The sequence below is a fragment of the Zosterops lateralis genome (assembly GCF_965231275.1).
Source record: "Zosterops lateralis genome assembly, chromosome: 9".
NCBI lineage: Eukaryota > Metazoa > Chordata > Aves > Passeriformes > Zosteropidae > Zosterops > Zosterops lateralis.
The window spans coordinates 24,084,057-24,111,028 of record NC_139769.1 but is presented as its reverse complement, the minus strand read 5'-3'; the positions used below and the strand labels follow the sequence as shown (position 1 = coordinate 24,111,028).

The 26,972-nt window shown below is 42.9% G+C and overlaps 1 protein-coding gene across 2 annotated transcripts in view; it reads right to left on the bottom strand.

The window, feature by feature from the left end:
* RGL1 (ral guanine nucleotide dissociation stimulator like 1) overlaps positions 1-26,075 on the bottom strand; it is a 53,396-nt gene extending 27,321 nt beyond the window's left edge. For both annotated transcript variants that reach the window (XM_083867824.1, XM_083867825.1), the window contains exons 1-4: positions 25,987-26,075; positions 24,475-24,585; positions 5,702-5,910; positions 325-402 (exon numbers count right to left, since the gene is read on the bottom strand). In XM_083867824.1, coding sequence (XP_083723950.1) covers positions 325-402; positions 5,702-5,910; positions 24,475-24,585; positions 25,987-26,013 — 425 coding nt within the window. In that variant the 5' untranslated portion in view covers positions 26,014-26,075. The remainder of the gene's footprint in view (positions 1-324; positions 403-5,701; positions 5,911-24,474; positions 24,586-25,986) is intronic.
* Between the last annotated feature and the right edge of the window lie 897 nt (positions 26,076-26,972).

The following is a 26,972-nucleotide window of genomic DNA, read 5'->3' as shown; positions in this document are numbered from 1 at the left end:
ATAAAATCACTCATAAGCAATAACCACTTACTGCCACAGATAAGGCAGAGGAAACAAACACTCCTTCTTTGTTTAATCAGCAAAATGTTGACCTAGATGTGTTCATCTCATGTTTAATTCCAAAACAATTTCCCTGCAAAAGATGCCTGGATTGTATTATTGGATATGTTAATAGACAATTGGTACTTGGCCTTTCCACAAGCTTGTTTAAGCATGCAAACAGTGCTGTGAACTTTCAAGGGAAACAACAGCTCTGCTGCTCACATCCTCCTCCAAGACCAAATCCTGTCTGGGGCTTGCTCCACAGTGCAAATCCATACTTACGCCCTGAGTACCATCTCAGATTCCAAGGAATTCAGGTTTGCCACTTCTCCATGGCTTGAGGTCTCCAGGTTTCCAAACCTGAAAAAGGAAATGCATGTTTAGAAGAAACTCTAGTGAATAAAAGCAAAGTCCCAAATCATGTCATTCATATACAATTACCATAAACAACTACAAACCGCTTCCAGCTCAAACTACAAGGAATCTTAGCAAGTGGGCAGAATCAAAGACCTTGAAGATTATTTAACTGAGGAGGGGAAATACCCTAAAGAAACAGCCAGTATCTTCCAGCCTAATTTGTTAATTTATATAAAGCAGCCTGCACACAGGAGGAATGAACCAAAACAGTGTCTTTGCTCATGGTTCCAGACCCTTCTGCCTGTTTTCACTCCATCCTTTCCCAGGGCAATATTCCAGTGTGCATCAAGATTGTAACACAACCACCACCTTCCCCAACACAGCTTTCTGTGTCTCCAGCACCTGCCATTCCTAACAGCTCCAAATGTTATTTCAAGGTTTCCTAGGTGACAAGTGCTCCCTTTGTGCCCAAACTCCCGATGAGATCAGTGAGAAAAGCCCACGATGCTGTGAAAACACCACTGGGAGAGAGGGAACCGTGGGCACAACTCCAACAGTGCCAAAGGGAAATCTCTTACCTACAAGGCACAACCCAGTGCCCTGCAGGCAGGATCATGCTCCTCATTTTCAGCAGGAGTGCCCGTTGTTTCAGATATGCAGCTCCATAATTACCCAGGAAGAATGGCTCCCTACAGGCAGGTTTAATGAAGGTGAAGAATTATGCATCGTCCAGAATAAGACGAGCTGATTTTATCCATTTAGGTTTATCCATCTCAATTAACCCCAAGAGTTAAAACAAGCACATCCTTAAGTGCTTGTGCTACAACAACCTGGTAACATCAGCCAGAGCAAACACAGTGAGCTGTTTCTGTCCTGAAGGTTCATGTCAGAACTGTCACAAATTCATCCAAAAACCTTTCAATGGATGAAGTGGTGGTAGCCTTATGCTCCTCTGAAGGCTTTGTATTTATTATAAGAATCACACACCTGCTGTTAAAGGGTGAGGATTTCACTCTCCACTGCCATCTACTCTATAAAAGATGCCTAAAACACATCTCACCCAGTAGACAAAAGGCACTTTCCTTCTGCTAGGGAAATTTAAAAAAAAAACCAGACTAAATTTTTATATTCTGTTTTCAAAACTTGCAGTTAATTTTTGAGGAAAAATTACTGAGATGAGTCCCAACGTCATTGTCCTACTATTGCATGAAATATTAAATATGTCTTTGCAGAACGTTAGGCACTTGTGTTTAAATCCCACTAGAGAACACAAGCTGAGTTTTACAAGAGAAATCCTTAAGACGGCAATAAAGAGCAAGCAGTTCTCTGTGCAGAACTGGAGAAGGATATAAGGCTTCCTTATGTTGCCAGATGTAAATCTCTGCCTATCTCTCATCTCTCCATGAACAACAGGTCATTAAATACGGGTTAGGAGGAGTTAACAACACAAGTGATGTAAAGAACAGCCTTTCTGCAGCCTTCCAGCACTCTGTTCTCACCAGCTCCGGACAAAGAGCCTTTCACTGCCCAGCCTTGTAGGAATGCTTTGCATACAAAAAGAGACAAGAGAAACAAAAGGATCCTGTAGCACACAGAACTTTTCAAGCCTTGCTTGGCATTTGGGAAGTTACAGACTGCACTCAAAGGGACTGACTAAGCAAATGAGACCAGAATGTAATGTGTAATACTGAACGTTTAAATACTGAATGTAGTGCATCCCTACGTCTCTTTTAAGAGGGAGGAAGGAAAATACTCTGAATAACTCAGAAATAATAAGGAAATGTGGTCTCTGCAACGGCCCCAAAGCCCTAAGTAAGTATGTAAACATTGAAACAAGCAATTTGGAAGGCCAGATCCTCAGGAAAAATAAGGTTGTTTGAATCCTACACACACAGTCATAGAAGTGAAACCACTTCTCTAGCTGAGTAGACAAGCCACATAATGTAAAGGAAAAGAGATTAAATAATAGATGCTACAGAAACAGCAGTGAGTCAAATACCACAAAGTGCTGTCCCAAAACGTGTAGTTGTGCTACTGCAGGACCCATTCCTTGGATGCTACCCCGTCCTCTCCATTTACCCTCCAGCAAACCACCCTCCTGCAAAAGGAGTGAATGGGAAATAAATCTAACTCGTTCTTTGCTGTCATTACCCGGCTCCAACTCTCCCACCAAACAATCTCAGTTCCCTCCTCTGTACACTGCACCAGACAGGGACTGGTTGCTACTTTCTCTGTGCCTGTGCCAAGCACAGCACAGCTCTCTTTCTGAGAAACATGGTTATCAGAGCAAAATACATCATGGAAGAGAGGAATTTGGCCTCCTCCTAACCTCATCTGTGTAGCTAACCAACTCTGGCTTCCATCACACTTTGGAACACTCCCCTGGGAATAACAAAGGCACCACACTGTATCCCCACACCCAGGGCCAGGAGGGAGCTGCTCTCCTTCCCTCCAGGAACTTCCATGGAAGGCTTCCACATCAAAATGCTACCAGGATCTTTTTCTTTTAACTCTCCCTGCCCACTTGTACCAAACAGCTAGAAAATATCAGAACACACAGTGTTAAAAGCTTGGCAGAATTCCAGAGCTGTCTGCTGCATGTAGATGCCAAACTCCCATGAATGCTAAAGGGATGTGGATGTTCAATTACTCCTAAATAGCTTTGGAAACACAAGTCTTCCCACCCACTCCTCAACATACCAGCCCATGCTCAAAATTTTGTCCAGTGGCCTCTAATCTATCTTAGAAGAAAACCTTTATAAGGCTTAGTCTGGCTAAAAAATTTAATAGGGTTTCTGTCTCAAATTTAATCAAAAGCAAAAGGGTAATGTGAAGCCCCGGAAGAAAGAAAATAAAAAAATATCAATAACCAAATTTCTAAAACTGTTTCTAAAGCTAAAGTTTCTCTTAAGCACAGCATCAGCTTTTTTTTATTTGCTTCCCGGGCTCAGGGAAGAGGACCTCACCTGCTTTTGGAAACCATAAATGCTTCCTGCCCCAAATTCAGTTCAGCACTGCACTGCTTGGACAGGATACTCTGCAGACAGCATCAAATGAGTGTTTCCCCACACACTTAGGGTGCAGAATATGCACATTTCCCAGGACATTTACCAAGAGTCCCAGGACTTTTAGTGTAAGTCCAGCACATTCATTAGACAATTCTGCAGCACTGTATCCACAGCAAATCCAGCATAAATTGAATGCACTGGGCTTGAGGGCAATCCAGCTTCCACAGATACATTGTGGAGGAAGTCTTTCAGTATGTCCCTACAAAATAAAATATCCTGCAAATGATGTGGATGCTGTTCCCTCCTCCTCTCTCCCATGGAGCTGCTCACTTGTAAAAGCTGGAAGGGCCTTTTTTGATCTGGTCACATCACTGCTCTCCCTTGCACCAAACAACAAGAGCTCAGCACTACTAATTGTTCCCTTACTCCACAACCCTGCTCTATCCCCAGGAATAAGTGACAGGGCTCAAGCTCTTCAAATGAAACTGAAACTGTCAAGAAATACCAAAACAGTGCTGCTTTAAAAAAAAAAAAAAAAAAGAAAAGAAAAAAAAAGATATTGCCTTTTTCATAGATACTTCGCTGACACACAAAGCAAAACACAAATTATGCACTGACACCCACTTTAGTCTCTATGCTCTGATTATTAACAAGTGTCAGTAAAAACAAAGTTGCAGAAATGCATGTTCTGGGCTATTTATTCCCAACTAATCTAGAGATGAAAACCAAGCTGGTTAAAATCAACTACTACCCATCTTTTTTCAATCTTTTTTCTTATAACATCTGCTTTTCTTCACAAGTCCATATTCCTCAACTACATGTTGAGGAAAAATTCTAACTAAAATCATTCTAACGTGTACAGCTTAAATTTAATCTGTATTTTCTCTCAAGCCATAAAATTCTATATTACCCATGATATACAAAAAGCCATGAGAATCCATGGATTCTTAAGCACCATGCTCCTATGATCTGTGAGAAGGGAAGGAAGTGGTAACCTCCTAGGATTTCCTGTGGGTCCTGTCACGTATTAGAAAAGGCTGGGGATGATTCTTTCAAGATCAGGCAGTCCATTCCTCTGGAGGGGGTTATTTTAACTTGCTCAGAGAGGTACACAAGTCAGCAAGATCAAAACTGGGCTCAGAAAAAAGAGTTCTGGTCTGTGGAGACAGATCTTCTGGGCTTTCCTGCTGTTCTCCAGACATTTTCACTTCTTTAAATCAGTGTGAGAGGAGGAAGGCAGGACCAACTTCCTTAGACCATCAATGTCTTTATATTCTTGTATGTATCCACCATCAATTTTTATCATTTCCCACATTCTGAACTAGAATTAGGATGGACTGAGAGATAAAGCACAGAACAGTCAATATAATTGTAACCAAGTCTGCTTTCCAGAATGGCTTCTCTCTTCTCAGCTGACTGCTCACCTGACTGTCAGGTTATTATTATTATCTTTACTAATTGAGCCAGACAGCACTCCTACAAAGCAGCCAGGATTATCCTTTTCAGATAGGAAAGCACAGATAATTTATCCATGCCTTGTTCCTTATCTACCTAAGATAGAGAGAGCCAATTAAATTAAACCCTAGGAGTTCTTATGCCACTTCTCTGTCCTAATTACCTCATGCCAGAACAACCATTTCTGTGAATCAAAGATTTTGAAAGTGCAGCAAATATGACACTCCCAAAATAAGAGGACCCCTGACCCAGCCGTGTCTCAGAATTTAGGGTGAGAAACTAATGCTGAGTGTTCCAAGCATTTATGCAGGCATAGCAGTCATGATTTAACAGTCTGACCATAAAAGCTATTCCTTCAACATTTAGCAGTTCTTGAGCTGTCTGCAAAAATTGATGGCTGCATATTCATGTGATGGAATAGAAGGGGATAGCAAATTCTTGTGTTTGTACAATCCCTGGTCCAAACAAGAAGAGCTAGGTCTGAAAATACTGGTATCCAATAAAATTCTGGAGTCTATTCTAGGTATGACTTTGCAGCCCATGCATTCTGGTGGGTTTTTTGGAGGAAACTTGTATTAATTTTGCTGTGTTGGTCCAGCTGGGTTCTTTACCAGGCAGACACGGTACGCTTTCCTTACCAATGCTTTGATGAGTGTTGGGATATGAACAGCAATGCATTTACAGACTGGACGTTTATGCTGTAATTCTGGATTTTCCAGTATTCTTGACAACAGGTAATTACATCCATGCCCACTAAAAGCAAGGGAAGGAGTTCCTGACAACTTCCCCCTGCTGTGTAAATGATGTGTCCATTCCCACTGCACAGCAGTGGCTCTTACCTGTCCAGAAGAAGTTCCAGCACTGCCCTGGGAGAAGCAAAGGCCCTGTATGTTGCAAGGAAGATGCTGATGTAGGAAAAATCTGCATCCCCAAAAGCTGTGAGCAGGTTCTCCACCAGTTTCTCCAAAGTTCCAGCTTTTATAGCCCTGATCTTGGATGTTTCATACTGTCTGACAGTGTGTTCTGGGGGTAACTGGTCTCCTTCACCCTACAAAAGGAAACAAAAACAAAGTGCAAAAATCAGGCAGGAGACAGATCTCTGACACAGATTAAACTCTATGTTTGCACAGGAATTGGCCACCACCAGTTACTAAATGATTCTGTCAATTTTTAGTGCTCTCCAAGCACCAAAAGCTGTATCAAATAATGGAGTTTTTAAATAATTTCATTTTAAAACATCTCTGACATGCTCAAAAAAAAAAACATTTTACAGTGTGATCACTATCAAATTAAGTCATGATTCCACCATATATTATTATCTAAAAGACAAACCATTATCCCACAAAGAGCAATATTACTGAAGGGAACAGAAGTGATAATTCAGTGTTTCATTTAACTTCTGAATAAACATGAGAAATGACCATAACTTAACTTAAGCACTGGCACTTGTGATTCCCTTGCTGAAAATACCAACTTAGGGGTGTTACACAGGACTCAAGGTCAGAACACATTTGGTGCAAAAACATTTCAAGATATTTTTGTAAGGAGGGTGTCAAACTCATCTCACAAACAAGGCATTCTAACATTCCAACTTTGTCTTAGAGTTTCCACTTGGCACAATATTTGTCCATAAATCTACAGTTTGGGATTGTGTCTGGGTATGTTTTTAAAACAGCATTTGTTTTAAATGCTTACAGCCTGCTTTAAGTCTGAAGGAACATTTCCTTGAATTATGCTATTATTTAGAGGACAGCTCAGAAATTATTTTTGTGACTGGTTTAAATCCTGTTTTGTAAAGTATGTGGGATATAAAATGGGATTATAAATATAAAACGTCCAACATTTATTCAAACACTTTGAAACTGAGGGCAGAAAGACAACATGTTAATGACAGTAACTACCAACTCTGGCTCAGGATACACAAAGGAAAAAAATAATCTATTAATAAGATAATTAAGAACAGATACCCCACCCACTTCCTATTTACATCACTGCCCTCCGCTGCTTTGGAATTGTTTCTAATAGACATCCTTTTCAGTTTTAAACAATATAGATGTCTTTAACATCATTCTAAAGCTCTGTCTCTACTATTATTTACAAAGTTCTGCTATCTCATTTCCCAGCTTAATGAGATCCAACAAACCCTTGCTGCAACAGTAAAATACAACATTACTGTCCTGTATTGAAAACAAACAAACAAACACACATCAGACTAGACAAGGAAATATTTTGCTACATTTTGTTCCATGGACCTTATGGCTTTTTAAAAGGTGTGTAACTTGTAATATATCCAACTCAAAGGTGCATCTGGAAATATATGAATTATAAAAATGAATTGAAAGTGTATCTAAAATTATGTATGACATTGTCATTACAGAAACATTATTAGCAGGATATGTAACTCTCTTACATTCAAATTTTCCTTACGCAAAACTTGTTTGCATAAAAAAAATTGAAATTTTCTTGCTAACTCTTCATCTTACAATTATGATACACTTTGAAAATAATTAGTTACGCAATACAACCACTTTCAGACAGGGAAGAAAGTCTGCACCACTGTATTTAACTCTTAATTTCTGATCTAGCAGATTGCCCCACTCACAGGCATATTTACTCAGGGCACATAAAACCCTCTCACTCAGTCATCTGAGTATATTCAAAACAAGGGCAGAATCTGTTTCCAAGACTGATACAAGCACAAAATTTTCCATTAATTGCAACACTGCAACTTCCCCAAGACATCACATTAGGAGAATGCTAAAAAGAAACAAAACCCCAAAAAAACCCCACCAAAGCAAAACAAAACCAACCCAGTCTCTGAAATACTTAAAACTTTGTCAGCAAAACATCAAACTTTTAGAAATGATTGTGAGAGTTCTGGGATTGCTTGTATTTGTATTACTTTAGCAATTCTGCCTGCAAGTTTAAAAGGAAAAGGGACTTGGCAGACAAGCTCAATAACAGGCTTTGAGAATAAGACCTTGTGGGCTGAGTTTCATGCTAACAGGAAACTGCTCAGTCTGGATTTAATCAAGAGGGCATCTCTTCACTGACACGACCAGGCTACCCAAAGGCAAAGGAGTTTTCATGTTTGCTTTAGAGCTCTCTGCTCAAGGAACATTCTACCCACTGCCATGGAAAAAACACTCCTAAAGCTCTTTGCAGTATTTGACAGGGGTGCATGCTGACCATGCACTGTTAGTGACACCAACAAATGACACCAGTTTTGCACCCTTTTGTGCATCCAAAGAACAAAAAAAGCTCTCTAGCTCCTCTTTGTCTCCTTCAACACCGGGTCCAGCAGTCTAACAGACACCTCAACATTTCAGGGCTTTGGTAACATTTTCTTGGTCCTCTAAAACGAACAGATATGGCATTTTATAGTCTGATTTATGTCTTTTAAAATCTCACTTTGATTTTTCAAGCAACAGATTATAACCTTAATAATCTGCAAGTGTAAGTGATGAGCAAGTAGCTTCCTATAAGACAGACAGCCTCATTTTAAAGCAAATGTAGAAAGATTAAATGGAGGTATATCCTTGTAAACCCTTATTTTCTGAGGTTGTGTGTGCACTGATGTGATTTAATTCCAACAGCTTTACTAACCCTTGGTAGTGCTGTACCTTCAGAGGGGCCCACTGTCTTTAAGGTGATCATCTCACAGTTCTACAGCACAAAACATGACCTATGTACACAGTTCTTGCTAAAACAGAAGAGGTCCATGCAGAACAAAACACATCCAGCCTGAAAAGCCTTGCCCAAATTATTCCCAGCTTATTCCCACCTGTTAAGCTCCAGTGGGAATATAAATTAACCATAAACCATTACCTAAATAAATGCCACAGCCTAGCAAGAGGGATTAGAGACTCAAGATGAAGAGGAAAGTTAAAACTCTGATCAGTACAGAACCAGGCTCTTACCCAAACAGACATACAGAACTGTAGTCATTGCCTTAGAAATATCACTGGAAACAATTGCTTTCACCCAAAAAGCCCCACTGCTCTGCAGGTTTTTTCCAATGCAAATATTATCTGTTGAGATTCTGGAAGTGAGAACTGTGGAATGAAACCAACCTACTTGTTTTTTATTATGCAGACTGGAAAAAATACTAAAAAAAACCCTGAGATGACCAATAAGAAAAGGAGATAGCAAATATTCTTCAGGCTCAGTCATTTGAAACATTACCACTTCACTAAAGGTTTGTTTTATTTGGAAATTCTGCAGTTATTTTCAGGAGCATCTAACTAACACTTTAAATGCATTTTTACCAACTTTGACAGATTTTTAAATACTTTTCACTTTCCTTGAAACTTACAGCTTTTCCAGATGGAGTTTTCCACTCTGTTTTTATTAACTTACTGGACAGGCACCCTATGCTGGAAGAAATGTGCCTGGAGTGCAGTAACTTGCACATTAAACCAAAATAAAGCGCTCTAATCAAGACTGTCACTATTTGTCTAAATATGAGTCTGCTTTAACCTTCTGAAAGTAAGAATTAGATGCTCTTTGTGATTTTAACCTTATTTTTTTCACATTGCTTCCTTACACACAGGTTCTCCAACATGTATCTTTAATATCTACACTCATCCTTGGGGGGGGGGGGGAAGGAAAAAAAAAAAATCAAATCATACATCGATTGAACTTGAAAAGCTCCAGAAATATAAGTATCCAATGTAAGTATCTTAAGAGAAGAAAAAGCTGAAATATCCCTCATTTAACATGTAGACATACATCATTAAAGAAAACAGCAAGACAGATGAAACAACAGTTGTTTAGTTAAGCATTTTGGTAAAGAACTGCAAAGACACGAACAACTTTTTTGACAAAGTGTTTCCTTCCAACAAAGACCTTAATGGATCTCATAACCGAGTGGATGAAGCGGGATTGTGCCGTGGGCGCAGGACAGACAGACAGACAGACAGACTGACATCCATCTGCACCGACTCCCAACTCCACCCCACGACCGCACGGCAAACAGCCTGCAGGGGGGACAACTGGGAATCTGGAGCAGCACAGCCAACAGCCTGCATGGGGAAAACTGGGAATTTGGAGCAGAATTTCCAGCCTACGAACTAGGAAAGCATAGCTGGGCTTGGGTGGCCAGCAGTGGATGTCCTGCAGACAAAAGCAGAGGCTTTTATCCTACAGTGCACTTGGACATGAAATTAAATTACGCCAGAGCTCTCCACAGAATTCTCTCCACTAACTCTCATTTCCTCGTTTTGGATACTGTTTAAAAAAAAGCAAACAACAACAACAAAACCAAGCCAAACCAAAAAGCAAACACACATAAACAAACCAACCAACCACCATAAATCTGCAGACTGCACCAAACTCAGACGCCAAAATAAGTTGATGAACTCTTTCCTAAGCTCCCAAAAGGAGAGGGATTCCTGGATTTCCAAAACCCCGCCTTTTCCCTTTCCTTTCTTGCCACACAAATACCCATTCTTGGCAGCGACCCAGAGTTTCCAGGACCAATTAATTCCATGATCATGACACAAAAGGCATTCTTGTTTTCTACTCGGAGCTCACAGCCTGGCTGGTATCTGTCTGAAGAGCAGGCACACAGTCACAAAAGCTGTGGGGCAGATTTACAGGGGAAAAGAGAAAAGGAAAAAAGCCTCTTACACAAATGCTGCTGCTCAGTTAGACCTTTTCACTCGGACACCTTGCAGCTATTTAAATCCACTCCGGGGAAAATAAGAAACAAGAGGCATTCCATGGTGCTGAGCTGTGCATTCTCACACCTTCTGAAACCATGCAAATTTAGATTCATTTGGATATTGGTGGATTTTGTGGGACCAGCTCTACATGAATCAAAGCGAAAGTAAAGAAACCTAATTCACAAATCACCTCTCTCTGCGTACATCTGAAGGAGTTTTAGCAAGTGCATTGCTAAATTGCATCTTCAAAGATGTCTAGGTTAAAATGGCATTGTGCAGCTCTTACAAATGTTGGAGCTTATCCAGCCATGGGAACATAGAAATTCCTGCTCTGAATTTACCCTCTCAGAAGCATCTGTGCAGCAAAGGAACGTAGCCATATTATTCACTGAGAATCAAGTCATCCATGTGCAGCATACAAGGTTTTTAAAGAAAAAAGAAAAAAAATCACCTGAACAGCTCCAGATCTCCATCTCTACCTTGTACAATTTATGCACTTACCTTCTCGTTGCTTCCTACCTACAAAAAATTCCCTCTTGTCCTGCCTCTCACCTCTCTTGCTAAAAAGACTTTTAACAAAACCAATACAAGGGTGCTCACCCTCTTCTCTTGTCTGATTTGGTGCTGTCATTGGGTTAACTGAACATGAATCACCAGATTATTGATGGTTTTTTTTGTTTGTCGTGTTTCACAGATCTGCAGCTCACCACAACCCTGCTCCCTCTTAGGCATGCCAGGGATGTATTATTTTCATAACTTGCATTATGAAATATTCCTTGTGGTGGTTTTGATTGGACACTGAAGCTTAGCAAGTTCCTAGTTTAAAACTGAAAAGCAAGAAAAAGAAACCAGTACGTCAGGTAAGACTCTTAGTCATGTGCATCTCACATTGTTGGAGGAATATTTGTCATCAAATGACATTTACTACAAACACTCTTATAATCCAGTAAATAAATGTGCTGCATAATAAGTATCTTCCCAAAGGCCTTCTGTATTAGAAAGAAATTATTTGTAAAACTCAGTATCCTCCTCTCTTCAGTGCCTAGAAACACCAAAATGTCCAATCCCCAAACCAAGCAGTAAATAAATATTCAAAATAATAAACAGCTAAGTGAGCAGAGCACCAGGATGAAGGCAAGGAAATGGCTTTTAGTGCCCATTTTAGCAGTACACTCAGCTCGTTTTCTGAAGTATTTCGACTTCTGGAGCCAAAGGAAGTGTTAGACAGTGTCTCCTGAGAGAAGAGCTCTACAAAGTCTCCTGGGACTTCCATAAAGCAAGCAGTGATTAATTGTGAAAACTACTAACAGCTTTTCCAGGTATGGATTACAGAGGGTCCCTAAGAAAGTAAAGGCAGCTGGGGCAGCTCCCCTGTGCCCCAGAAATGGTAATTACTGCTTCTGCTCACAGCCTTTATTTTAACTCCTCTTCCTCCTTCCCCACACTCTCACAGCCTCCAGTCTGCCCTGGAAATCTGGAGGTACTAAACCCCCCGGAACCATTACTGGGAGCCACAAGGGAGAAGAGGTGCTGAGCAGAGAAAACAGATATAAAAGGTGGCAGACAGCTCAAACATTCACTTGAGTCTGAAACACCTTCTTGTGATTCTGATTATAGATTACAGGGACAGGTACAGTGCACCTGCCATCTGACAAACACTGAGAGGTTCAATCTCATAGCACAGCAAATTCTGTATTTATATGCAATATTTCTAAGCTGCCTTGATGATGACAACTCTATGCCTACCCTAAGACATGCCAGAGGAAAGCTATTATTTAAATGTTGTTTGTGAAACAGTGGTCAGCAAAGCCCTTTGTCATGTTTCTTTCATGAAAAATGCTAAAATATGCTGTAATTTTTTAAACAAATACCAAGTGTATTAAAAAGAGGGGATGACTGATATTACCACTAAAACAGTCAGACAGATTTCACATGGTACCATGATTTTTGAGTACCAACAGAATACTTGTCCTGTGACAAGTCACACTATTTTTTATCTCCTTCCAGAAATGTAATTTACATTAATTGTGCAGCTCATCATCACTTTCTGCTCAGTCAGTAAGAACAAAGAGGTTCCTGTATGAGGCAGCAGGCAACAGGGCTAAGTTCAAAATGGATTTAAGGATGCCAGAAGTAATAATTTTGTTGCATAAGAGTAGCACAAATGCATATTACATAACCCAAAATGCTTTTATTCCTCCTAATTGTATTGTTGGCTCTCCTTTCACACTGTAAAGCTTGCTCACACAGTACACAGAAATTCAATTTATACCGAGGCAGGAAATCAGTGTAAACTGCCACTGTATCCAGTGTAAACAAGGCAAGAGTGATAAATTACTAATAGTATGAATACTTGAAATTTAACCTGTAGGTGAGGGGAGATGAAATGCCTTCTGACAGAGGAGAAAATACTTAGCAGAAGACTGATTCATATTTCAAAGTAAACTGAACTTGGAACAAGGTATTTTTGTGGAACAACAAATACCCAAGAAATGCTTTTACATGTCTCATAATTACTGTGAGCAATCTCTAATGCCAAATTTTTCTAAGCTTTTAAGAAGAAATAGGTTAGTAGTCAATAACCACTTTTATGACCATAACATGAAAACATACCTAAACTGCATTATAAACTTCATTTCCATGGCTGTGCTTTTTACTACCCTTTGTTTTGAAGCTAAGAGGCCTCTCCAGGGTGGAGTCAGAGTAGAAAAAGCATGAATAGGAAGCTAATGTTTCCTAATATTAAGTGTTACCAGCTTGAATATTTATTTACGTGCTCAAAGAGTCCAAAAATATTAACTCAATCATTAGTCCAGGCCAAACTGCATTTTTACTGCATTATCTGGACACCACAAGGGATGGAGTATGGCATCTCCTGGTGCCCTTCTCCTGCACACACAGCTCCCTATAGAACCAGGGGGTGACTGTGTTTGGCTACATGTGTGTCTGTCTGCAAGCCATGGCAACATCCCTGTCCCAATCCTAGAGGTATTTTCTCTATGAGAAATTCTGCATTTCACCAGACCAACAGAAGTGTGTGACAACCAAACTACCACACAGCTACAGGAATTACTGCATCCTCCCACCTACAGCTCCAGCCATGGACCCTCCTCTGCTGCCCCAGCACAAACGGTGTGAGCTGGCCCTGAACCCTCTGCAGATATTTGTGTTTTGGTTTAAAAATGCTGAGTTGCACTTGGACTGAAATCCTAAGGCGATGGGCATAAATCAAAACACATAATTATGTGGAAGTATTGAGTCAGAATGCAAAACAAGTATAGCTTGCAAGTAAAGAGGGAAAAAAAAAAAGAAAAAAAATGCCAGAAAAATCAGAAGTTGTCCACATTGTGGTTTTTTTTCTCTTTTGAGGGGGTTGTTGTTTAATTACCCATCCAGAGTTAATAGCATACCTCTGCTCTTCCCTGTCCTGTCCTCCCTGACCACCTGATGTTTTCCTGAACAAAGTGCCTGTTTTTGCAGGAAGAATGCAAGCCTCATGCTTTAAGTAAGTGTGCAAGAGTTCATTCACATTTTCTCTGCTCCAGAGAGCCAGGAGCCCGGAGCACAGCCAGAATCAATCTGAAGCACTCCACGGGAGGAATGCAAAGGTTTCAGATCTGCCTTCCAAGTGAAACACTTCTTGTTACTCATGGGGCATTTCCAACAGCAGCACAATGGTGCCATCTCCACACCAAAGACACCAGCCCTGCCCTAAAGGGTTTCTACTCTAAGAAACACAAAATGCATCCAAGGTACAGCCAGAGATTACTATAAACCAAGCAAACAAAAGCAGAGCTGTATCTTCATAATAATTTTCTTGCTGTATTTGCATGGAATATTTAAATCAGGCTTCAAATGCACCTCAGGAGCACTTAGTTAATTAATCTCTTTTGTACTGAAGACAACAGCTAATCTAGATGGGTGTACTGACTTGTTTGCATCCCAACACCAACACTTCTCTGAAATGTTATGAACTCATTTGACAAGATCTATCCACAGGAATCCTCTAAACAACTGAAGGACATCCTGCTCTCAATTCAAGTCAAAGCAGAAACTCAATTTACTCAATACATGCAAGCTTGTGTGGGGCATAAACTGTATTTTGGACAGAATAAAAACCTACCTAGGTCTAATCCCATGGTCTATTTCCGCTTTAGGATTACAGATACTAACAAGGAGCCACTGGGATCTGGCAGTCTAATGAGATCTACCACAAGTCTCCAGCTTGAAGGCCAAGGGCTATCTCAAAGCATTCAATCATTCCATATTGTTCAATCATTCTGAGATCTTTCAATTGAAAATGCCACTTAGTATGAAAAACATGTTGTTTTACTAGCACAAAGAGCCCTTGGACTTCCCAGAAAGGAAGAAACAGCTATTGATTGGAAGAAAGGTTGAGTCTCCATAGGGAGAAAGGCAGGACAAAGCAGCTGAGGGGGTGGGAGGGGAAAATAATCCTTTAAACTCCTTTCAGACAAAAAAAAAGTGAGAAGAATATGAGAGAAATAGATGAAATACACTATAATAACAGGATTATTCCACAAAAGCACTTGAAATGCCTACACCTCCTTAGTGCCATTGTGGCCCAGGGGCAGCACCAGTGGCTGCTGTCACAGCCATGGAGGTGGCACAGAGGGAAAAGTCAGAACTCCATCAGTCTGCAACCAAGCAGAGCAAAAGGTTACTGAATGTCACCATGCAAAGTGGCACAAAGCCTCACACCTGAGGTGGAGCTGCCTAAATCTCATTTTGATTGCCAAAGCTGCTGAAGGTGAGCTACACTCTGATGTGCAACAGATAGATGGTTTATGCAACTGAACAGAGATAAATGTGAGAGGCCAGAGAAAATGTCTGCTGAAAGTCCTGCCCTCAGAGGTCCCACAGTGGCACACAGACCCAAGAAAAGACCTGAAGGATTACAGTAGGTAGAACATTACATATTTCAGCCCAATGCTTGGAAGTGACAACAAAAGGCAAACCAAAAAAAGTCTGAGGAGCCCACATGTAGAGGAGCCCTGTTCTGCTCAAGCTGCCTCATTTTTAAAGCAGCTATTATGAAGCTGAATGGGGTAAAGCAAAGGGCAACCCACACAATTCCTACTTTTGCAGAGTCTAAAACTGCACAGATGAAAACGTTTGCTTTACACACATAAAAAAGAGCAAGATTTGAGCACCCAGAGTTCTCCTCAACCAGGAGGAGGTTGCAGGGCTGCAGGAAAATGAGCCCACACCAAACTCCTGTTCTGTGTGACCTGCTAGAGCTCAGGCCCTGACACCTCCTGGGCGTTAAAGTCCTCATGATCCTTTTGATAAGTACCTGTGTTCAATCTTATTCTCCCTCATTAAACATTTGCTGCAAACAAATTGAAACCAGAACTTTATAAACAGCCACACATAATAATTGTCATTTCAAACCAACCTAGAGGTTTTCCCTCCTCTAACAGTGGCCAGATGCTATAGAGGAATGTGAAGAAATAAGACCCATAACATTCAGAGTAACAAGTCTAAAAGAAAAGACTCTTCTCAGCTGCAGGACATGTTTGCTTTATCCCTAAATCACAAAAGCTCATGTCTTCTGTTTGGACTCTCATGCATTTGTTCTCATTATTTATATAAATGTTCAATCCTTTCTGAATCCTCCTGGACTTGGCTGGACTCGGTTACTTCTGCCAGCAGCAAGTCCCTTCATGTTAATTACACACAATGTAAAATCCCTTATTTCTTTCCCTCCTTGCTTTCAAAACCACCACGGAGATAACATGTCCCTTCTCCACTCACTGTATGAAGGCTTTTCCTATATCCTCCTATTCACTGCCAGAATGGAGCCTCAGTCCTGTGAGGATTTATTGTTAAACTAGCATATCAACCCCAATTGCACCAAGACACAAATATAACAGTCCTCACCTTTCTGGTGTCTCCAAATCCCTCTCCACCTGGGGATTCCTCCTTCTAGTTCTCCTACCTTTGAGATGAGGGAAGAAGCACCAGGAACAAGCGAGGATTTACTTTCATCTCCCTAGCAGTATTTCCTAAGCTTCACTTCACTCCCCCCATTCCCCTGCTGTAACTTAATATTTGAGCTTCCTTTCACAACTGCTGTTGCATGGCGGGCAAATGCTTCCACAGAACTCTGGACTCAGGAGTCCAGGTCTTCTCCCCAGCTGGTTTTAATTAATTCACTTCTGGTCCTAAATTGTTTCCATGTGCTTCTGTGCCTTGCTAAGCAGCTGCTCCTTGCTGCATGTGTCACATGTGAAGAAGATATCCATGTGATAACACTATGAAGCCACTAAATAAATATTACCATGCAGCTCTGACAGCTAATCCATCTCCCCTGACTTTTTTTTTTTAATGGTTCAAACCCTTCAGCAGCCTCAAAACCCCAGCCTTTTTGAAGTCACATTGTCCCAGAAGCACTTTTTCCCCATCTCTTTCTCACCTCCCAAATGAAAGGGGAATCTCCCAAACCCAGGCCACAGCACTGAGGCTGAATTTTAATCCAACCCAAATCCTGCTTTTGTGCTGTGTTGCATTACAACATCCAACATAGTCAGTCTGGAGAAAATCTGCAGCCATGTTTTGAAAGTTATTTGGGTGAAAGGTCCTGTAAGAATGCAAGACCAGCATCACTTCACTTGGATGTTTCTGCTTTCCTTGCAGTCCCTAATTTTTTTGTCACCTATTGGTGGCTTGGTGCTAAACTGAACTACAATATTCAGGCATTAGTATGAGTTCAGTTTGGTCCAAGGTAAAAGGATTTCCATAAGCAGTGAAAGGATTTCCATGTCCAAAACATGTAATTCCTCACTAGGCTTTAAAACTTTATTTAAATTTAAAATAAAATTAAAAAATAATAAAAAAACACCACATTAAAACAAAACACACATGCTCATACATCAATAAAATTCTTATTCCATAAGGTGTAAAAACTTAACACATACTTTATAGTTGAGCCCTACATGCTAGTGTACCACCCAGAAAGAATTACAAGTCACTCATTGTATGGCCACTGAACATAGCAGTTCTTGGGGTGAATCAAAGACAAAAGTACTTTTGGGAGACTGCAGGAGCAAACCACGACAGCTGCCCAGAGATAACTGCTGGTGAGCTGCTCAAGCCTTCAGGAATGAGGAATGAGGTTCCAATCCCCTTTAGGAATCATCATTTACAATCTCTGATGCCATCTTAATGTGATCTTAACACTAAGACATCACAAAACCCTTTGCCCCTGCTTTACAAGACATTACACAGTGATTACACAAAGACAAGCAAGAGCAGGATCCACACCCAGTTAGCATTTATTTACCCCTGTTACACAAAGTAACCCCGTTTTCTCCAAGGGGCTAAGCCATGATCTGACTACTTTGTGCTGGCTTCTTCACACAGGGGCACCCCTTTATGGTGCTGGCTAAAGGAAATTCTATATTTAAAAACCAGCAGTAGTAACAGATGCAAGTTCAAACGTGCATTTACACACATTTTTAATTAGCTTTTCCAAGGTTAAATTTAAATCCAAGTGTGACTAACGTACTTGCAATGCTTCAGCCTGTTCTTTAAATGAAGGCATCAAAACCCAAAGAGTGAAACTAATGGTTTCTCCAGGCAGTTCTCTGTACAACATCTCAGTCCAGTTCATGTGCTGCATCTCACAGGCTTGCAGATGACACATAGCCACATTCCTTGCCAACTCTTCCTTAACCCAACAAGTGACCTAGATCTAGATCTAGAAAAAAAGTGCCAGCTCCTTTGCAGATCAAGCAAAGTTTGGGAGTTATTCCTTTCACTTACTGCTTCTTAAAAAAAGGAAGCAAGATAACATTCAGTGATGTCAGCAGCAAGACAGTTAAGGCACTGGAATTTAGGAAGAACCTGTAGCATCCAAGTAGCACAGTTTAAAAAAACAGTCATCCTGGCTGTCAGAGGAATTCCCAGGGGAAAGCAATTACAGCACAGAATGACATTCTAATCCTGCATGTCACAGGTAAATGCCAAGGGCAAGTTTTGTCCATGAGCAGGCTGGCTGGGAGATATCCAAAATGTAGACACACACAACCAGTGCAGAAACAAAACAGTCTCCAGCAGCTTTACTCAAGAGATTCCCTTAACTCTTGTTATTCCACTTAATGTAAGAATCATTAGCAAGAGGTGCCCCTGCAGAGGAAGGGAGGCTGCCCCTGTCTCTCCCCCACGGCCACGCCAGGGTATCCCAGCCCTAACTCAGCCTTTCTAACACCACAGCATTAAAGCACTGCCACCCCGTCATGCTTTGGCAGCTTGGAGTGGGAGGTTTTACACTCAACTCACTCACTCAAGAGCATAACACTGTGCTACAAAGCCAGTCACCCTTCTAATTATGCATTTTGTGTTTGGAACTGGGAAAGTAATGGACAGTAATCTTTCAGGCTTTCTAAAACTCTTAATAGGCTCAGTTTCCATTTTTGAGTGTCTGTTGCACACACAGCCTCTATTAACCAGCTGATGACTGTATCCAAGACTGCAACTTAGGATACCCCTGGAGCCTAAACCAGAAGTGAGGAGAAAAATATTCCATGAGAAGTCATTAAAAAGGGCTGCGAATAGTAGTACCATGGTACTATTATGCCCACAACTGAAGGAAGGACAGGAGGAAAGAGCCTACTCCAAACCAAAAGACAAGCTGAGTGAGATGCCAAAACTTTCTTTTGGATAACTGTGTACACGTCTATAGGTAAAGCCATTCAGTTTCCTCTGAATACGTTACTTTGTGGGTCTCCAGCACCCAACAGGCACCTTCCCCCAAGCAAAACCAATGTGAGCACACCCCATCCTTCTTTCTCCTCCAGGACAGCCCCTCAGAGACTTGGGAGTGGACAGTAGCACAGCTCTGCTTCTGCAGGAAGCCTGTCAGCTCCTTGGGAGCTGCATTTCTGCTTCTGCCAAATATACAGCCAGAACTGCACCCTGGTCCTGGTCTGGGCAGCCAGGACAGGCTGAGGGAACCTGATTAAAGAGTCTGCTTTAGCCCAAAGTGACCAACACATGCTCTAAATCAAGAAACAAAACAGCAAGCTGCAGCAAGGACTATGATCAGCCAAGCCATTGCCTGCTGCTTCCACAGGAAACTACACTCAACCAGAACATCTGGGATCTAAGGGTAAGATGAAAAAGAAATCAGAGTTGGCTCAGAAGGGCATGTGGGAGGGCAGGAGCAGGCTCAGAGAAAATGTGAGGTTTTGCTTCTTCCTAAATGCTGATGATTCCAGGCACCACTTAAATCTCAATCCATAGTTAGGAGGTCTGTGCTGGAAAGAAAGAAATCCAGACTAAAACTTCTTTTCTGACATACTGATCAAGTCAGAGAGATGGTTGTGTCCCAGGTCCCAACTGGGATATAGATTAGTTAGCCACAAGTTTTTGCAATATTTTTCTGTCTGAGCTCTCCAGCACAAGCTTCCTGCCAATGTATGTGACTGTGGAAGTGTTTAGAAGCCAAACTTGTGCTCACATGCAGGTTTCAGTGCAAGGCAATCACTCACACTAAGTGAAACAAAAAAAAAAAGAAGTAGTAAAATTTTATAAAATTAAAAATTTGTTTTCAAAACACCACAAAATTCCCAGAAAAGGTAACTATCAAATAATAGCAGTGCTAAGAAAACGGACAAATATTAAGGGATTGATTTGCTACTTTTCAGCTTTTCCCTCTTCTAACATTTAAGGTAGTGAAAAGCGCCCTTCTAACAGCAGTTCATTGACAAATTTTGGAAGAACATGTTCTGTTATACACCCAGCATTATAATAATAAAGACACTTTAGGACAAGCTATATTTTGCATCAATCTCTGCCTGAACAAACCCCAGAGCCAGAAGTTCAGCTGCAGCCAAGAAAAGAAAGCAAAACCTAAAAACCAAGCTTCTAAAATCTCCTCTAGGTGTGTAATCCATGCCTAACGAAGCCAGGCAGCCTGGCCATAACTGAGCAAACCGTTTATCTGTTATCTGGATATTTAAGACTCAGAGGAAGGGGAGTCTGTATCATCCATCAGTAAAGCAAGAAAATCGATGGTGAGGATGTACTCTGAAAGCTCAGCAATCGTTTCAGGTGTGAGGAATCTGTACTGAGGCTTAGGGAACTCCAGTTCCTGGCTGCATTTCCTGTGACCTGCCCCACTAAACATACATTGTAGGTCTCTTCCTCACTCCTTCCCAGATGAAGGACTCAGATAGGAAAAGACATTTGCAGGTAATTCAGGAGCCCCTCCTGTCTGAGCAGCTCACTCCTCACCATTCCTCCTCTCCCAGGGCTGCACAGCCCATGCCTCCCTAACTCCTGGAAAGGGGAGATAAAGCACTCCAGCTGCTTAACACGGGGCTCGACAATAGTCGTTTCAGAGCATTTTAAAACCTTGTTTGCTTTTATTTCAGTAATCTTGTCCACCCGCCCACACCACAACCAAGCCTCTGCTTTTCCTGCACCACTCTTCCCTCTTCCCCAGCTCCCCTCATCTCCCCTCGTACTTCTCTACCGCTGCTTTTTCCCTTCTCTTCAACTATTTACTGCTTCCCATAGACCACCGGCTGGAGTTCACCTCCACACGCCATTCATGCTATCAGCATATTACTCCTGGCCACAGAAATTGAGGTGTTTAGCAGCTGATCTACTTTCACATCCAGTGTTTGGTTGTTCTTACCTACTTCTGGCTATATTACGACTAAACTTGTCTCTGTTTCATTTCACGGGGGTATCTGGCTGTCCGTTCAAGATCAAACTTGATCCCCCAGACATTTGTCTCTTATATGCTTTGGTGTCTTTTCATCAAGGACAATAGCACCATCCTCTTTGACATCCAGCCTCCCTATGGGCTGCATTCACATCCTCAGAGGAAAGCTGAATCCCATTTTTCAGGCTCTTTCTGAAAATAAAGTTTTAAAACACAACACACTCTTTCTAACCACATCAATCGAATTCCGTGCTGTGCTCCCAAACCTTCCCTTCCAGTTACCAACATGCCTTTTTTTTCTAGCCTGACATAATGCCAAACTGATGATGACTGTCCACCTCAAATACTCCCAATCCCCTCTTTCCGAGTATGTTCCATCCACATGTACAAATCTCTACTTCTCCATCCTTTTCTCTCACAAAGATGTCAGGCCATGTATCTCAGCCTTCCATGGCTTCTGTAGCTTGTTCCTGTCTCTCCAGCATCCTGGAGACACCAAAATCCATTTTGTTTTCAAAAAAAAAAGCATTCATGCTTTCTCTGGTTCAATCCATTCTGTTTGGCAGGGCTTCCTTCTCAATATTTCTAGAAGGTACACTTGACTTTTGAAGCCTTGATACCAATCATCAGCTAAGACGTATGTACAGACAATCCTCTTAAATATCACCTCTGCACATTCTTTTAAGTCAAAACAGTGCTTTTGTGCAGCATCTCTCACAATACTGAGCTCCCACTAGAGCTTTTAATATTCCCTAATACTCTAGTGCTTAAAGTCTTAAGCTTCGCTAAATATTTAGTGACTAAGTATGTGGTGACAAAAGCAGTGGCTATTATTAGCATCCTTTGATGTCTAATATTAAATTTAAAGCTAAGAAATTCAGCAATTATCCAAAAGCTTCACACTTCTGAGATTTTGGAACTGCTGATGCCTGCTTAAGCCTGTTTCTCTTTTACTTTTGTTAGTTGTAGAAGTTTGAAGAAAGATGTTTCTCTATTTCAGCAGGCAAGTGTTTATGGCGCTATAGTAGGAATCTTACGATTGGCCTTTAAACAAGCCATGCTGTCATTACATGGCCCATGGATGGGTTCTTAGGATAGAGAATTTTAAGGAAGGTTTACTAGACTTGACCTGCCACAACAAACCAGGAGAAGCTCAGTGCCTCAGAAGGGGCCATATTGCCAAGTGGGCTTTTACAGGACACAAACTGACACTGATAAAAAGTTTTTTAGAAAGTAAATCCAGGCATGCAGATGATCAATAAGAGAGTTACTATGTTTGTTACTGTGAAGGCTCAATACAAAGCCTGATATATAAATAGGTTGTTGACCTTGAGTCTTCAACTGAAGCCTGACTTAGAGCATCATCAAAAAAATTAAGACCAACATCTCTAAATCCAACACTGTGTTAATTTAGCGCTAATGAGTTTCAAAATATAGAAAAAAAAACATACACCCTTATAAACTCCAGATTAAAAACAACAACAACAAAAAAAGGTCACCTGATGACAGTCCTAAAAGAGACAATTTGGCTTTTCAAAGCCAAACTGCTGGGGGCAGGGATTGCTCTTCATAAATAATGCTCTGGGTTAGAGGCTATTTATTGATTTCAGGACAACAAAAAAAGCCATTAATAAAACAAGATCACAAGAAGAGCTTAAAATACTTCATGTTCTGAACAGCTTAAGGGAAACAAACAGCCCATATGTTCCAAAATATTTTTAAAATAATATTCCTAAGATTTGGGTTTTTTCCTCATGAAAGAGACCAGACTGGCAGCCAAAGTCACAGATTTATACCCAGAACAGGTGTGGATTTCTGACACATTGTCTCCTTCCCCACAAACATTCCGACTTGAAAAAACCAACAACAGTCTCAGGAACCTGACAGTCACTGCCCTGACCTTGCAGTCCCCAGTCCTCCTATTGGGATGGGCAGCATCAGCTGTGGGCATGACTGCAGAAAAATACACATTCCCTTCCTTTGAGAACATGACCAAGGCCTGGAAAACTCCTTCTATTACAAGGAACAACACAGTCCAAGCAGGAAAAAAATTCTACTTTTCTAAACTATGTTTATGGGACACAGACATATTCAAAATGATCTTCACCTCTTACAAAAAACCAGCCGGGAAAGTTACAGGAACTCAAACATACTTGGTGGTATTTTTCCTGGTAAAAACAGGAGGCAGAAATGGGAAATCTGCCACTCAAAGGAAGCAGATTTGAAATTATCTGCTCTGATTAGTACTCTGCGTACTTCTTGGAAACATGGGAAGGGGAGACTCTAAGCACTATCTGTATGCAGGACACAATTTGCTTATTTTTCCCGACTCTGGTTTCAGCTCTGCTGTATTGCTTCATGTCACACGAGCTTCACAAGAAAATGACTACTAGATATCAATCTCAGGGCAGTTTTAAAAGCCTTTAAAATACCAACAAGGATAGTCCATCAAGCCAACTTCTTATATTACTGCCTTTAATCACAAAGAAAAAAAAAAAAAAAAAAAAAAAAAAACCACCCAAAATACTACATAAGTTTTAGGCATCTCCTGCAGACGTGGCCCCAACTGCCCCAGCTGCACTGATTCCAATGAAGTGAGGAAACTTTATCAGCTAGGGACTTGGCCTGATAAAGGTGAAGGCACTCAGCAGCATGTCAAATCAACTCCGTGCATTTAAGCTCATTTTACTTACCATTAAAGCTTTCGTGCTTTGAAAAACAGCACAGAGCTGTATTTCTTGCAGAAATGCAATTAATTTCTCATCTGGCTAAGAAAGCAACACAGAAACAAGACACAAACCAATATTCCCTTAAGTTCAGAGGAAGTTCAGCTGACTTTGAGGGACCTTCACCAGTCAAAATAACATTACTATTTGTTTGGAGACCTGAGATAGGTTCCTAACAGCAGAATTGAGCCATAGTCCAGTCTGAAGTAACTGTTAAATGTTTAGCTCCTCGGGCCATAAGCTAAGATCCTTATTTCTGCACCAAGAATCACCTGATACACAGCCACAGCTGGTCAAATTGTTTTCACAGGTCAAGAAAAGAGGAAGAGTCAACACAAGGAGAGTGTTATTTCAGATGACCCAAGCAGACTGGTTCAGTGTTTGGTTTGTTGTTTTTTTGGTTTTTTTAATCATGAGATCAGTCAGTGCTAGAAGTTAATATTGTAACAATTCCTGTGGAATTCAGCTCCCTGGAGACTGCTCCGAAGTCCATGAGCACCCTCCCTAGTGCCAGCCTCACTTACCCCCAGCCACCTTGCTCCTTTGTTGGCAGCCTGCTGAATCTGCACTTTTTTAAGGGTGACATTGTAGACAGCTCCGTCTTCTACCTCTTCACCCCCATCCTGAAATGTGGTCTGCCAGGAAAAGGAGAAAGAAAAACAAGATGAAAAGGAACGTTTTCCCCTCTCTGCTGACCACAATCTGTCCCAGGTGCTGTGCTGCTCCAGGCAGAGCAGAGGAGATGGGCAGCACAAAGTAAACACAACAATCAAAGCGACCCAGGATACCCTTAGGTTGAGGGAACACTGCAGATTTTCTTGGCAAGCTGTCCTTTCCTGTGGTATCGAGGTACCCTGACTTTCCATTTAACTGTTTTCCCTAGACTAGCACATATTTTAAATAGTTGCTTAAAGTCTTCTAAGGAAAGAGTTTGGTTTTGATTAGCAGTCGTCTCTTTCCTCCCCCCTTTTCTATAGCAATTAATCTCTTTGGCCTTTCATTTAGGGAAGGATTCGCGCTCCTAAAACTGCTGAATTACTTCGGCAAACAGCCTTGAATCTTTGAAGCTACAGAGCACTTAAAACACAGCGACATATTAATTCTCTGGAGAGGGAGGGATCTGAAGCGCTTGTGACTTGCTCTTCCCCAAACCTATTATTTCAAGAACAAGAGAAAAAACCCAAGCAGCTTCAGAGCCGGGGAGGGGGGCAGAGGGGGAGGGAAGAAGAGAGGATAAAACTCGTAAATAAAAACCCGAGGACAATAAAGCGGAGAGGAATGTCTCCCGAACTTCCAGCGAGCGTGTGATGAGGGACCCTGCTGGGAACCGGGCACGGCAAACCCCGGCACCGGGCACAGCAAACCCCGGTACCGGGCACGGCAAACCCCGGGCACAGCAAACCCCGGTACCGGGCACAGCAAACCCCGGGCACAGCAAACCCCGGTACCGGGCACAGCAAACCCCGGGCACGGCAAACCCCGGCACCGGGCACGGCAAACCCCGGGCACGGCAAACCCCGGGCACAGCAAACCCCGGTACCGGGCACAGCAAACCCCGGGCACAGCAAACCCCGGTACCGGGCACAGCAAACCCCGGTACCGGGCACGGCAAACCCCGGTACCGGGCACGGCAAACCCCGGGCACGGCATCCTCGGGCACGGCAAACCCCGGCACCGGGCACAGCAAACCCCGGGCACAGCAAACCCCGGTACCGGGCACGGCAAACCTCGGTACCGGGCACGTCATGGCCGGGCACAGCAAACCCCGGCACCGGGCACAGCAAACCCCGGGCACGGCATCCTCGGGCACAGCAAACCCCGGGCACAGCAAACCCCGGCACCGGGCACAGCAAACCCCGGCACCGGGCACAGCAAACCCCGGGCACAGCAAACCCCGGGCACAGCAAAGCCCGGTACCGGGCACGGCATCCCGGGCACAGCAAAGCCCGGTACCGGGCACGGCAGCGCTGGCACGGAGCCTGGCCGGGCAGCAGGACCCGCGGCGGGGCAGGGGACGGGACGGGACAGCGGGTTACCATTTTCGCTCTCCACAGCAGTTTCATCCTCGGTGCCTTTGCCGGGCGCCGGCTGGACGTGTCGCGCTGCGCCCGCCGCGGGCCGGGCCGGGCCGAGCCGAGCGGCCCCCGGGCTGCGGGAGGGACGGGCCGGGGGCGGGACGGACAGACGGACGGACAGACAAGGGGAGGCGGCCGTGCCTGGCACCGCCCCGGGCCGGGCCGCTGGGGGTTTCCTGTTTGTGGCCGGGGCCCGCTGGGAGCCCTGCCCGGCAGCGCTGTGCTGTCCCGGCCCCGCCGCCTCCCCGGGAACCGCCTCCTGCTCATCGCCCTGCCCTGCCCCTCCTGCCCTGCCCTGCCCTGCCCTGCCCTGCCCTGCCCTTCCCTGCCCTTCCCTCCCTTGCCCTCCTCCTCTGTCAGTGCCCGGGCAGAGCGGGGCAGCCGCGGGGCAGGTGTTGGGGCTGCCGTAAGGAAGGGATTTTAAGCTATGCTTAACTTTAAAAACTTGCTTCTGCCAGTTGGGAGGTAAGGAGATGAAAGGGTTTAGTAAGCCCTGCCCGGCAGTCGCCGGCCCTGCCCTCACTGTTATTGTGTATCGCTCACAGAGAAGCCCCCCCGAGCACCTCTGTGGCTGCTCTGGCCGTGGGCACCTCCGTGCTGACACCGCCATCCCAAGACACCCTAAAAACCCCACTCACCTCAGTTACCTGCTTTTTGGGACTTAGGGATGATCCAAGTGCACAAATTGCCGTGCAGGACAGCGAAAGCGCTGAGAACTGCAGCAGAGCCCCACGTTAACCTGCAGCACGTTCCTGGTGTCATTTCCAGCAGTGTTAGTGCTGGGGACCTGAGGAGCACCGCAGGCTCGGGGCTGTCAGCATTTGTACCCCTTAACACAAGGAACCATAGGGAAGCAGGGAACATTATTTTCAGCTACGAAACCAAGACTGAGCTGTGTGGTCACAGGTGCCCAGCTCTGATCACTTGCCAGGCCGTGCTTTTAGTTG